Raw genomic sequence first — 12,866 nt, forward strand, 5'->3', positions numbered from 1 at the left:
TCATTGTACCATGACTGTATTATGGATGACTCAGCGGCTTTTTGTTACCAGCCCTTCCAAGGTGATTTTCGTCATGGTGGTGTTTTTGATCCTCTGAGTGTCAGCCGTGAGCGACAGTGGGGTCTGGCGGCAGTCTTCTTCGTGCAGGGCAGCCTGAGTAACAGGGAAGCTTCTGAAACAGACAGGGGAAATTTGTGTCGATGGGTGAGGATGGATGCCGGCCACAAGACAGAACAAACTAGGAGAAACCTGTCGTGGAGTGGGTAGAAGTATTATAGACGTAAGGAATATAGGGTACCAGGAGGTCCCAGTTCATGTGGCAAGTAGAAACTTACATGGCCAGCATTGCACCCACGGTCCATTTCAATCGTCGATTGGAATATTTGTTCGCTGATCGTAGGCTGTCAAGTCCATGAATTATATTTCACTCGGCAATCAGATCTTTATGATCAACAAAGGCTACTGCACACATGCAAACAACTACGGGAATACGTAGAAAATATGAACAACTACGTAGAAAATATGAACAGAGGTCTAGGAAGCTGCAAAGTTTCTTAATGTAAATATGCTTTGAAGATGCAGTCGCAGCACGGATTTTGTCGGTGTCGGAACGGACGCCCTCGTATTGTGCAGCATGGCCTAAAATTCTAGTTCATGAGCAGCAAAACGACATATTTTTATGTTGGTGCGGGCAGATGGACCGGTGGAAGGGCCTCAGCCACTTGTTAGCTGATGTCATGGCGAAAGTATAGGGCGCCATGTATGGCGATGGCATGGAGTGGGGTGGCAGAAGCGGGAGTTGAAGGGCATCGTCCTCATGCACGAAGTCTTTAATCTGTACCAATAGCACTGAGTGGTCGGGTGCAGCCGACAGACCCGCAAGCGACTCGACAGGCGTGGCGTACTAGCGAGTTAGGGGCCTGTGCTTGCGTATCTTGTCCTAGCTCTGGCAGAGACTGACAACTTCCGAAACGGTGAGGAAATCCCGCGACAGCAGCAACTGAAAAGCGTCATCCTCGATTCTTTTCAAAATATGCTCGACCTTGTCAGCCTCGGACATCTGGGCGCTGACAAGCGAGTACAGATGGACCGCATCATCAGTGTAGGTCGTGAAAGTTTCGCCCAACTGCTGCGAACGTTCGCGCGAGCGGTGTTCGGCAAGTAACATTCGCACAGCAAGATGTCCGAACACTTCGAAGATGTTCGCCTTGAATGTCGCGCACGTGGAGAGGCCTGTTTCGTGATTTCGATACCAGTTTCGCAACGACGGTCAAATAGATGATGGTGTTGTTCAACTTCGTAGCAATGTCCTACTTGTTAGAGGTGCGCACCCCCTCGCATGATGTTAGCCTTTCTTTGGCATCATGGTCGTCAGCCCTCCTGAAAAGAGCGGGATCCCGTTGGTGGAGGGAGCCGGAACAATGGGCTCCCGAGCCCACTTGGACGGCTTGGTGGTTGGCGTCTCGGGGCATACAGGGGGGTCATTAGCGTGAGGCTGTGGAGTTCCAGGGCGATGCGAGGATGTCGAACCGAACCTGCACCAAATGTAACGGGGGATGAGGTCAGCGCTTTGGTCAACAGTCGCAGCAGCGGAACGCAGTCCGGTGTCGGTCAAGCTGAGCAGACTCTCGCTCTGAGCGATTGCAGGGCGGCTAGGTTGTTATTGTTGCTTACCACAGTAAACATGGCACATATCCATGCGCCGGGATTGGCCAAGGTACGGTGGTGAAAGCCAAGGAAGTATAAAGCCCATCTTTTTCTTCACACTCTATGTGTTGCCGACGTTATTGGCTGTGTACTCCCAAAAAGTACTTCCTACTTCCCGCCGAAAGTCCGAATGTACTGTGCCTAGTTTGAGGCCCATGGTTATGGGAAGAATCAGATTAGTAACACTGCGGTTGACCTACAATTTTCATTGCATTAAAAGGTGAAATCAAAGAAGCCATGGAATCATAATTACTGAGATTAGGAAAAGCGCACCGAGCGACGGGTATTTCATTACTCTTCACCGCACCGAGAAAAAATTGGCTATGGTTAAGCTCTGCTGAAACCTGGAGTGACGCGATAGCTACAGCTGGCCGAGTGGAACTCGCTGAGTCGAATACCAAAGTAAGCCTTTCGCCGCTGCGTTTCGCTGGGCGCTCCTTCTTCATCTTCGTCCCTGGACGTGGATTCACAGTTGCTGCGTAATTTCCTTTCCTCAAATTAATTTTCTTCATTACGGCACTGTAGCTGGCCGAGTGGAACTTGCTGAGTCGAATAGCAAAGTAACCCTTTCGCCGCTGCGTTTTGCTGGGCGCTCCTTCTTCATCTTCGTCCCTGGACGTGGATTCACAGTTGCAGCGTAATTTCCTTTCCTCAAATTAAGTTTCTTCATTGCGGCATAGCTACAGCTGGTCGAGTGGAAATTGCTGAGTCGAATAGCAAAGTAACCCTTTCGCCGCTGCGTTTCGCTGGGCGCTCCTTCTTCATCTTCGTCCCTGGACGTGGATTGACAGTTGCTGCGTAATTTCCTTTCCTCAAATTAATTTTCTTCATTACGCCATAGCTAGCCGAGTGGAACTTGCCGAGTCGAATACCACACTAACCCTTTCGCCGCTGCGTTTCTCTGGGCGCTCCTTCTTCATCTTCGTCCCTGGACGTGGATTGGCAGTTGCTGCGTAATTTCCTTTCCTCAAATTAATTTTCTTCATTACGGCATAGCTACAGCTAGCCGAGTGGCACTTGCTGAGTAGAATAGCAAAGTAACGCTTTCGCCGCTGCGTTTCGCTGGGCGCTCCTTCTTCATCTTCGTCCCTGGAAGTGGATTGACAGTTGCTGCGTAATTTCCTTTCCTCAAATTAATTTTCTTCATTACGGCATAGCTACAGCTGGCCGAGTGGAACTTGCTGAGTCGAATAGCAAAGTAACCCTTTCGCCGCTTCGTTTCGCTGGGCGCTCCTTCTTCATCTTCGTCCCTGGACGTGGATTCACAGTTGCTGCGTAATTTCCTTACCTCAAATTAATTTTCGTCATTACGGCCTAGCTACAGCTGGCCGAGTGGAACTTGCTGAGTCGAATAGCAAAGTAACCCTTTCGCCGCTGCGTTTCGCTGGGCGCTCCTTCTTCATCTTCGTCCCTGGACGTGGATTCACAGTTGCTGCGTAATTTCCTTTTCTCAAATTAATTTTCTTCATTACGGCATAGCTACAGCTGGCCGAGTGGAACTTTCTGAGTCGAATAGCAAAGTAACCCTTTCGCCGCTGGGTTTCGCTGGGCGCTCCTTCTTCATCTTCGTCCCTGGACGTGGATTCACAGTTGCTGCGTAATTTCCTTTCCTCAAATTAATTTTCTTCATTACGGCATAGCTACAGCTGGCCGAGTGGAACTTGCTGAGTCGAATACCAGAGTAACCCTTTCGCCTCTGCGTTTCGCTGGGCGCTCCTTCTTCATCTTCGTCCCTGGACGTGGGTTGACAGTTGCTGCATAATTTCCTTTGCTCAAATTAATTTTCTTCATTACGGCATAGCTACAGCTGGCCGAGTGGAACTTGCTGAGTCGAATAGCAAAGTAACCCTTTCGCCGCTGCGTTTCGCTGGGCGCTCGTTCTTCATCTTCGTCCCTGGACGTGGATTGACAGTTGCTGCGTAATTTCCTGTCCTCAAATTCATTTTCTTCTTTACGACCCCACTTTCTGTTTCTTCTTTCACTCCCACTTCCTTCCTTCCTCTACAAACGGATGACGGGTGTCCACTACAGCGACGTGCATACGGCCTAGAAGCGACGACGCTCAACGTGGCGAAGTGGCTGGCGTAGTGAAGCTATCGCTTCAAAAACAAAAGGCGCTCGCTTGGGCGACACGACGGAAATGCATCAGGAGTAACCGTTCCAAAATACGGTCATTGAGAGCACACATATTTATTTTTTATTTTTTCATTTTTCATTCGTGCCGTCTGCGTTCTCTTCCTTTTTCAACGCCGCGACAACGGTTATTCTCGACTTTACATCTGTAGGTTCCTGGGAGCCCTCATTCCGCTCCAGGCGCTGTGGTTAAGCGATGCGCCACTTCCCTGTCATGGCTCGTGCTACCACTGATGGAGCGTGTGCGACCCAGGTTGCTCTTTCCGGGGAACCTCTGGCGAGCAATCATTAGTTTTACAGCCGTCTGCCACGGTACGCAGTATGTTCACTATTCGTTGGTGAAGGCTTCCCTCCTAGGCCTTCACCTAGGGCTACACTTGGTTTACTGCCACACTTCCCCTGTAATGCTCATGCATCGATTTTTTTTAGCTAGCTTCATTATTATTGGAGAAATCGGCGAGTAAAACTCACTCTCAAGTCATACATGGTGACGGGCGGTAAAAAAATGCCAGTGGTTTACTTGGTTAAGCTAAGTGCGCCTTGGGTGCGCAAGCACGTTTACTCTTGTTTATCCTTGTTTATCATTATTTAGCTTTTTACAAGCTCCAAAATGGGAATTGGATTCAAACGCTCTTGCATTCCTTCCTCTGCTTTCCTTTTCTGATAAGCTGCCTGAGTTACTCATTGCGATTCGAGTCGCCATTCCTCCTTTTTTTTCCGGTGATCTCTGAGACCACTTGTACTCGGCGGTGGACTGCACGTTCCTGTGGCGACCTCATCGCTGGCCTCTTTTTCCTCTCTCTTGATTTATTTCCGCATGCTGTTAAGCATGGTTATACCTCCATCGCGGCTCTGCACTGGCTTGCCGCCTCGCTATAATCGCTGGATCGGTTGACTCACGCTAGCGCTCTCTTCTTTTGCGCTTTGCTCTTCTGCTCGCCGTGCACGCCATTCGGCTTGGGAAACTCGGGAAACTCTGAAAACGAAGGGGTCGGCCGACTAGCCCGAGCACTAACCAACCGAGCGGCCGGCCCCACGGACCCAGACGCTCTTGCCGAGGCTCCCCAGACCTTTGCCGAAATCACCAACCTCTACAGAGAGATGAGACGCCAGTTCCCGCCTCGCCCCCCCCCCCCCCTCCCGACTTAATTCGACAGCAAGCCACCTTGTTTCGCAGGTTACAGACACACTCCATCATTAGCCATTCTAGACTTTCGCTCATCATAGACGAGGAATACGACCCCGTCTTCCAAAATTGTAACCAGGGAGAAATCGCCACCAAGGCGCACATCCTCGGGGGTTGCGCGGGAAATCCGCCCCCTCGAACCTTACTGCCTGCTCTTCCCGAGGAGGGATGGAAACAACTCCTCAGAAGGCCAGACAAGAGCATCCAACTGGCACTCGTTTAGTGGGCCCAGGAAGTCGCCCCAACCTGGGCGCCACACCAAGCCCACCTGCCCTAAATCCCACCAGTCTATGACAATAAAATTGTTTCTTTCTTTCTCGAAAACTGTCTAAGTACTGGCTTTATCCATGAATAATTGTTGATTGCACGTTTCTCCGACGACTTCTTCCTTCGCCTCTTCTTTCGCCTCTCAATGAGAAATGGTGAGCAATGCGGCAAATAGTTAAATATTTTTTCACTACCCTGCCAGTTCTAGACGCAGTTTCCAAACATCAGTTTTTTCATGAAGCTGGACTGTGACTAACGTAGTGGAACGTGTTTGCTTACTTTGTGGTGGTTTTCCAGAGAATGAAGATTACAACATATCATGAGAGAGCGCCAACCCATTTTTTTTGTACAGGAACCTCTATTCTCCACCTATTTCAAATTTCCTAGCACTAAGGTATTTTGCGAACAATGGAAACGCATTTTATAAACTGTCATAACATCTCCAAACTATTTTGTTACAGCACTTCTTTTTCTCGTTCTCGCTGTCTGTCTTATTGGAGCAGTGTTCCATTCGGTCATGTGGGGAGCCGCGTGGTTTGGCTATTTGTGCAAAACATTGATTTTTTTCCACGTCACCATATCTATGCAACCCTACGCACCCATGTTTTCTTCTATTTTTGATCTTCTTTTTGGTGCCTATTTTATAATGGAAGCGTGATGCTCTTGCTGTGTTGTACTAGTTCCCTCTAAGAATGCAAAGCAACTACCTGAGATTTGGTATTGTTATAAATATTGACAGTTCCTATGCATCAGTTACAATCTGGCGAACAAACTCATTCAAATACAAGGAGGAACATTGCCAAAGCTTCGCCATCTTTAGCAGCTCGCTCATGGTAATGTTTCTGCAGTTCCAAAGCCATCCCATTATAATGCTCTTGCATTAGAACCCCGTGTCTGAAAAATCTGTCCATTGGTAATTCCTTCGAACCTTCTGCTCCCCCTTCTCCATCCCTCTTCACTTTCAGAGGAATTGGGGCGGGGGGTGATAGAAGGTGGGAGAGGAAAGGCCATGAGAGAGTGTCAGGCGACAGGTGGTGGAGTTGCTGGATTGGATCGGCAGAGTGGAACGGGGGTACATAGTGTCACACGGTGGTTGACGGACTGGATCGCGCCAAACGCTCGCATGGTCTGAACAGTTTGCAGCAGCTGTTGCATCATTTGCGAAGAACACTAATAGGCAGGTCCCCTTATAAAAATGGTCTATAGACTTTCTATAGACTTCTTATAGACTCTATAGCCATCCTATACACTTTTCCTTTTGTCTATAGACAGTCTATAGAAAATCTATGGACTAAAGTCTATAGCTGCTTCAATTTCCTTTCGTCTATAGACGGTCTATAGACTCTCTATAGACTAAGATCTATAGTCGCCTCAATTCCTTTCGTCTATAGACTGTCTATAGACCCTCTATAGACTAAGGTCTATAGCTGCCTCAATTTCCTTTCGTCTATAGACTGTCCATAGACTCTCTATAGACTAAGGTCTATAGCTGCCTCAATTTCCTTTTGTCTATAGACTGTCTATAGACACTTTATAGACTAAAGTCTATAGCTGGCTCAAATTTCCTTTTGTCTATAGACTGTCTATAGACACTTTATAGACTAAAGTCTATAGCTGGCTCAATTTCCTTTTGTCTATAGACGGTCTATAGACTCGCTATAGAGTGAAGTCTATAACGACCTCCATTTCCTTTTGTCTATAGACTGTCTATAGACACTTTATAGACTAAAGTCTATAGCTGGCTCAAATTTCCTTTTGTCTATAGACTGTCTATAGACACTTTATAGACTAAAGTCTATAGCTGGCTCAATTTCCTTTTGTCTATAGACGGTCTATAGACTCGCTATAGAGTGAAGTCTATAACGACCTCCATTTCCTTTCGTCTATAGACGTTCTATAGACTCGCTATAGCCTAAGGCCTATAGCCGCCTCAATTTCCTTTTGTCTATAGACTGTCTATAGACTAAAGTGTATAATTGCTTCATTTTCCTTTCGTCTATAGACGGTCTATAGACTCGCTATAGACTAAGGTCTATAGCCGCCTCAATTTTCCTTTTGTCTATAGACTGTCTATAGACTAAAGTCTATAATTGCTTCAATTTCCTTTCGTCTATAGACGGTCTATAGACTCGCTATAGACTAAGGTCTATAGCTGGCTCAATTTCCTTTTGTCTATAGACTGTCTATAGACTAAAGTCTATAACTGCTTCAGTTTCCTTTCGTCTATAGACGGTCTATAGACTCGCTATAGACTAAGGTCTATAGCTGCCTAAATTTTCTTTTGTCTATAGACTCTCTATAGACTAAAGTCTATAACTGCTTCAATTTCCTTTCGTCTATAGACGGTCTATAGACTAAGGTCTATAGCTGCCACAATATCCTTTCGTCTATAGACGGTCTATAGACTCTCTATAGACCAAGGTCTATAGCTGCTTCAATTTCCTTTTGTCTATAGACGGTCTATAGACTCTCTATAGACTACAGTCTACAACTACCTCAATTTCCTTTCGTCTATAGACTGTACACTATAGATAGTCTACTGCCTATAGACCAGTCTATAACAATCGCAATTTTATCTAACAATGTTCGATACACTGACTTTCGACTAAGTCCAGAACAATGTCAATTCATTTTTGCACTGCATGTTGAGGGGACCTGCATCTAGTGACCGCAACTATGTCGGGAGTCCCCCACCTCCTTCGCTAGTACGGAAATTAAGAAGTATTGCGTAAGGCCATTACAACACCCTCCTGTATATTGTTTTCAGGAGCATTGACAAGCTCCTTTTCGTTATACCGTGACGTATATTGTCAATACAATTAGGTATTAATGCTAACAAGTAAGCCGAGGAAAGGCAGTCGTTCTTGAAGTAAAGGCGCCCGCAAACTACTACATCGAACGAATACGCTGTCCCTTAAAGGAATCGCTCTACACAATTCCATTCCATCTTTCGATCGTTACTGTCCAACGCGCTGAAATCAGACACATTTCATCAAAAGTTCAACATTTCTCTTTAAAACGTCCTGAAAATGAAGGGGAAAATACGGGTGTGAGATTTCAAGGAAGCGCCCATCCCTTAGAAACACTTTAGATTAATCTCAAAGAGCCTGGTACTCTGTACGATTAACATCTGCCATTTCTTCCTTTGCAGTTTGTATTCACGTGAATAAGTGCTGCGACGCAACAATCACAAAGCCAGTATTTTTTCGTTCCTACCCTTGCACCTGTTGCTTCGGAGCCGATGACACGCTGATGTGGCGCATATCAGTTTTCTAAACACGAACACACGAAAAAAAGACGTTATGCTATGCAACCTTATAATTATTATTTGAGAATTGTACCACATACTATTCGGTGGGAGATGCGGCGCGTATACCGACAAGAAGTTAGATTTCGGTTGTTTTAACGAAAACAATAAGATTTTTAGAGGGTAAGCGAAGAATTTAAGCTTATAAACCAATTGCCTTCTGTGGTCTTGGATATCAGATCAAGCTGCACACGGCAAGAGTGCGAGCGATAAAGATACGACCGTGAAATGGGTTTCTGTTTCACGTTTTACCCATTTTACCGCGAGACGGCGGAAAATCATTCGGGCTGCAAACAACCCTGTGCGTGGCTGCATCAATGGCGTTGGCGTGTTTTTCGCGGATTACGCTTTCTTCAAAATCCAGCTTCATCGTCCGCTTACGGTAAGTCTACACGTTTATATTTTATTCATTTTGGTCTCCTAAACCACTCTAAGCAGAGCTGTGTGTACAGAACAGATTATATGCGCAGTTACAAACGTCCTATCTTCGTTTCTAAGGCGGAAGCCATCGGGTTCTCGACTAATGCCGCCTATCTCTGTCCCGCTGTCTTTAAAACGCGCGGAAAGGCAATCTGTGCGATGCCCTTGATGATAAGCCGCTTCTCGCGAGCTGTCTACTAGATTTTTCGTGTTTCAAGGCATATGCGCGGCCAGAAATGTCGTTGAGCCTGTGAATGACGGCCGAAATGGAACTGTGTGTTAGTTAGCGCCCTGTGAGCTCAATTTACTTTGCACCTCCGAAAACGTACTTACATACAGTCTCGTTCAGTGGTGGATTACATTTATTTTCTTATCTTTGTGTTATCGCCTGTCTGGACCATGGAGTGCTGTTCTTTTTGAGGTGTGCATTGCTTGCTACGTATGGACGCTCGCTCGGTGCGCGTCGTGGACGCCGACGTTTCAGCAAAGGTGTCTTGTAACGCTATAGACTGGAGCGCGAGACGTTTGTCAAAGTTGTATTCAAGCGGCGCTGGAGGAATGCTTGTAGTGTGATGGGTGAATAAAATTCATTGCCGGCGCGAATGGTCGGCGTGCTCAAACACCGCGATGAACCCACGAGCTCCATCCCACCTCCCCTTCGTTGCACACGTATGGATTCGTCCGTGTCTGTCATCAGAGCCGTTGGCCGCCGCCGCTGGCTTGCGGACACTTCATTTTGAAAGCTGGGTGAAGGTCGGCTCGACAAGAGGTGGCTTACATTTTGTTCCGAGTGGATCGTTCATGAATGCCGCTCGCGCGTGCACAGATTTCTCGAATACCGTTTGCGCGGGAGGCAAAGGATGTGTTTCTGATTTCAGACTGCTACGTTTCGAAAGCGCCGATGTAACTCGCCGCTTATTTGCACCTAAAATTAAATTAAGATCTCGTGTTATTATAGCTGCGCCTGTTGAAGGCGTTAATTGTTTCATTGAAATACTTCCTACTTTGAGCACGTTAAATGCTTTCGCTGATTTTTCTAGCAGCGTTGGGTTAGGCTGCCTCCATGCAAGAAACACACCTCTTTACTGCGCTGTTGGAGCTGCACTTGAAGGAAAAACTAAGTGAATTTCAGGCGGTATTTTATCGTGACAGTAATTTGCTGTCTCAACCTCGCGACTGCTTTTGAAACGGCGCAGCTGCAGCCTCTGTGTGCTGTATTAGTTTTCTGAATAATGAGCGCGGCATGGAAGCGCTGCAACCCGCTTGTTTCTAAGAGCGCGCGCAGATGTACAAGTATGCTGTTCCGTCTTTGTGCTTCAAGTTATAGGCGCAAATCTGTGGTGAACTGGTTACTTCTGCCTGCTGGTTTTGTATAGCTTGTGCCCGTTTGAGTATCGGCTTACGTACACTCGGCCAAATCTTTAACTGGCTTTGGTGTTGCATCGCTAAATGCACCTGTAAAAAGGTGCCTTTTGGCTACACTGCTGGCATATTCATGTTGTAATTTGATGCGTGAGATGGCATTTCATAGTTTCTTTTTGTTAATATAATGTTTGAGTGGAGTACTTGCATGTTTAGATCAAAGTTATCAGAAATATTCATCGTCTGCCGCTACGAAGAGACGAAACAAGCGGAATACGCAGCAATGGTTATGGTGGCGCATTTGCACTAATCTGGGTAAACGACTTGTCCGCCATGAAGGAAGTGGTACTTTACCCAGAGGATGAGGCCATATGGACAAGATCCATTGCTGCGTATGCCGCTTGTTTCAGCTGCTCGTAGTGGCAGACGAATGTTTCTGATAACGTTGATCTTGTTGAGGTATTAGCGGGGTCGCAGCGGAGCACCACAGAGAGACGACCAGCGTGGCAGGCTTCTAGTTCCGGACTGCGCGTGCCGGGCGTGCGCTCCGAGCACGCGCTGTCGTTCTTTATTTTCTTTTGTCGCGGGAACGCCGATCTCAGCGCCTGCGCTTTATAGCGTCGCCGGGCGCTACAGGGCCCCCCGCCTAGACGGAACGTCGGAATGTACGTGCCGACGGGGCAGAGATGGAGTAGCCACGGCAGGCAAGCAGGCAGCTAGAGTAACAGTGTCCCCGCGGGGTCGCTACAAGGTCCGGTAAGTTCAGGTCAGAGGCCGGGAAGAGCAGTCGGGTGGAGTGCGCCGGCTCAGGTGGACGAGCCTGGCTGCTGCGCAAGGGGCGAATGATGCAGAAAGGGGATGGTGATGACAGCGGCAGCCGACATGAAAAGTCACCCAGGAAACGTCGACGGGATGGCCGGAAACAAGTATTGACGGCAACTGGTAGGGCGGACAGTGCGCTCGAGGATAGCCTGAAGATACACCGGCGGCCAGTCTTGCGAGCGTTTGCAGTGCGTTGCCCCAGAGGGTGTGGCAGATGGTGCTCGAGGCGGCGAAGCAACTTCAAGGCAGGCGTAGGCGGAGTGAGCAACGGGGGGCTGCCATCTGGCGGGAAAGCCATGGCCGACTCGATACTGGTAGCACTAGTTGGAGAAGTAGGGCAGAAGTCCGGCACATGAGCATCGAAAGGAACGGGATGCGCTGGTGCTCCGACCACAGGCAGTGCTGGATGGGGCCCGCCCAAACGCGTCCATGCCGCAAGCAGGCCACCACCTTCGGTGGCTGTGTCGTCTGTCGCGGAGGCAGAGTCACTTGCGAAGCTGGCAGATGGCCAGAGAGCCATGGTAAGCGGTGCGGGTTGCGCATTGTGAGCGACAGGGCTCTGATGGGGCTTGCAGGCGCGTCTCGCGATAGGAAGGACAGATGGGCTCACCGGGAATGGGCATGAGGTGGCGGCCCAGCTAGCGGTGTCAAGCTGCTTTGAAGATGCAAACACCGGCGGGGAGCAAGAAGGGCCCACATCAGTGGACTGGTCGGGCTGGAGAGAAAGCGCGGACACCGGGTCAGGAACCTTTTCAGGCAAAGTGGGGCTGGTGGCAACCGCCATGCCTGTTACTGCTGTCACCGGGTTGGCCTTCTCACCCTGCTCCTGATGACGATTAGTGCTCTGCGGGCCTTCTGAGGGGCTGGGAGTGTGACAAGCAGGCTTGGTCGTTGTCGAGGGCTCTTTATCATCAGCGGGCGACGGCTTCAACCTCACAGAAGAGGCCTGCAGAGCTGTTGGCGGTAGTGACGAGGTAGATGTAGATGCCGGAAGCCTCGGCACGGCTGCTGCCGCAGAGTCGTCCTTGGCTGCAGGAGGCTCTGGCGACAACGCCACTGAAGCGCACGGAGGCAGAGCCAGAGACGCGGGTCGGATAGTAGTGGGAGCAGGACGCGAGGCGGAGCTCGTGCGGATCCCACCTGGTGTGGCGTCGAGAGAGACAGCCGGGCTGGAGACGCTGGACGGGAGTGGCGGCGATGCGGCGAGGGGCTGCTGAGGCGGGCCGGGTTCTGATGAAGGCTGCGTGGGCGCGAGCGAGGCCGGTGCAGGGCCAGAGGCTGGCGGCGGCGAAAACGGGTCCGCTGCGTCGTAGAGCGGCGGCGGAACGTAGTAGGCGCCGAAGTACGCCAAGACGGCCGCACGCAGCTCATCGTATGGCCGGCCGCCGAAAGCAGAGTAGGTGAGCCGACGCAGGAGGTCGGCCGGGAGGATGTCACAAAGGACTTCGTGTTTGAATGGCTGGATGGTGATGCCGTTCAGGTACATCGCAGCCTCCAGTTGGGCGAACCACCCGCCGACGCCTGCAGGCCGGAACGCCGGGAGCGGCGGGTCGAAACTTGGGTGCTGCCAGTACGCCATGCTGGAACGCCGCTGCGATAGAAGGCACGGTTCGCCAGGTCACCACTGTTGAAGATTTGCGGGGTCGCAGCGGAGCACCACAG

The 12,866-nt window shown here is 49.4% G+C and overlaps 1 protein-coding gene across 1 annotated transcript in view; it reads right to left on the reverse strand.

Moving 5' to 3' along the window:
- LOC149344252 (putative 4-coumarate--CoA ligase 3) overlaps window positions 1–346 on the reverse strand; it is an 80,116-nt gene extending 79,770 nt beyond the window's left edge. The window contains exons 1-2 of the mRNA XM_089547189.1: window positions 336–346; window positions 49–172 (exon numbers count right to left, since the gene is read on the reverse strand). Coding sequence (XP_089403315.1) covers window positions 49–172; window positions 336–346 — 135 coding nt within the window. The remainder of the gene's footprint in view (window positions 1–48; window positions 173–335) is intronic.
- Between the last annotated feature and the right edge of the window lie 12,520 nt (window positions 347–12,866).

Source organism: Amblyomma mixtum, chromosome 5 (genome assembly GCF_055824585.1).
Source record: "Amblyomma mixtum isolate Tamu chromosome 5, ASM5582458v1, whole genome shotgun sequence".
In the NCBI taxonomy this organism is placed as follows: domain Eukaryota; kingdom Metazoa; phylum Arthropoda; class Arachnida; order Ixodida; family Ixodidae; genus Amblyomma; species Amblyomma mixtum.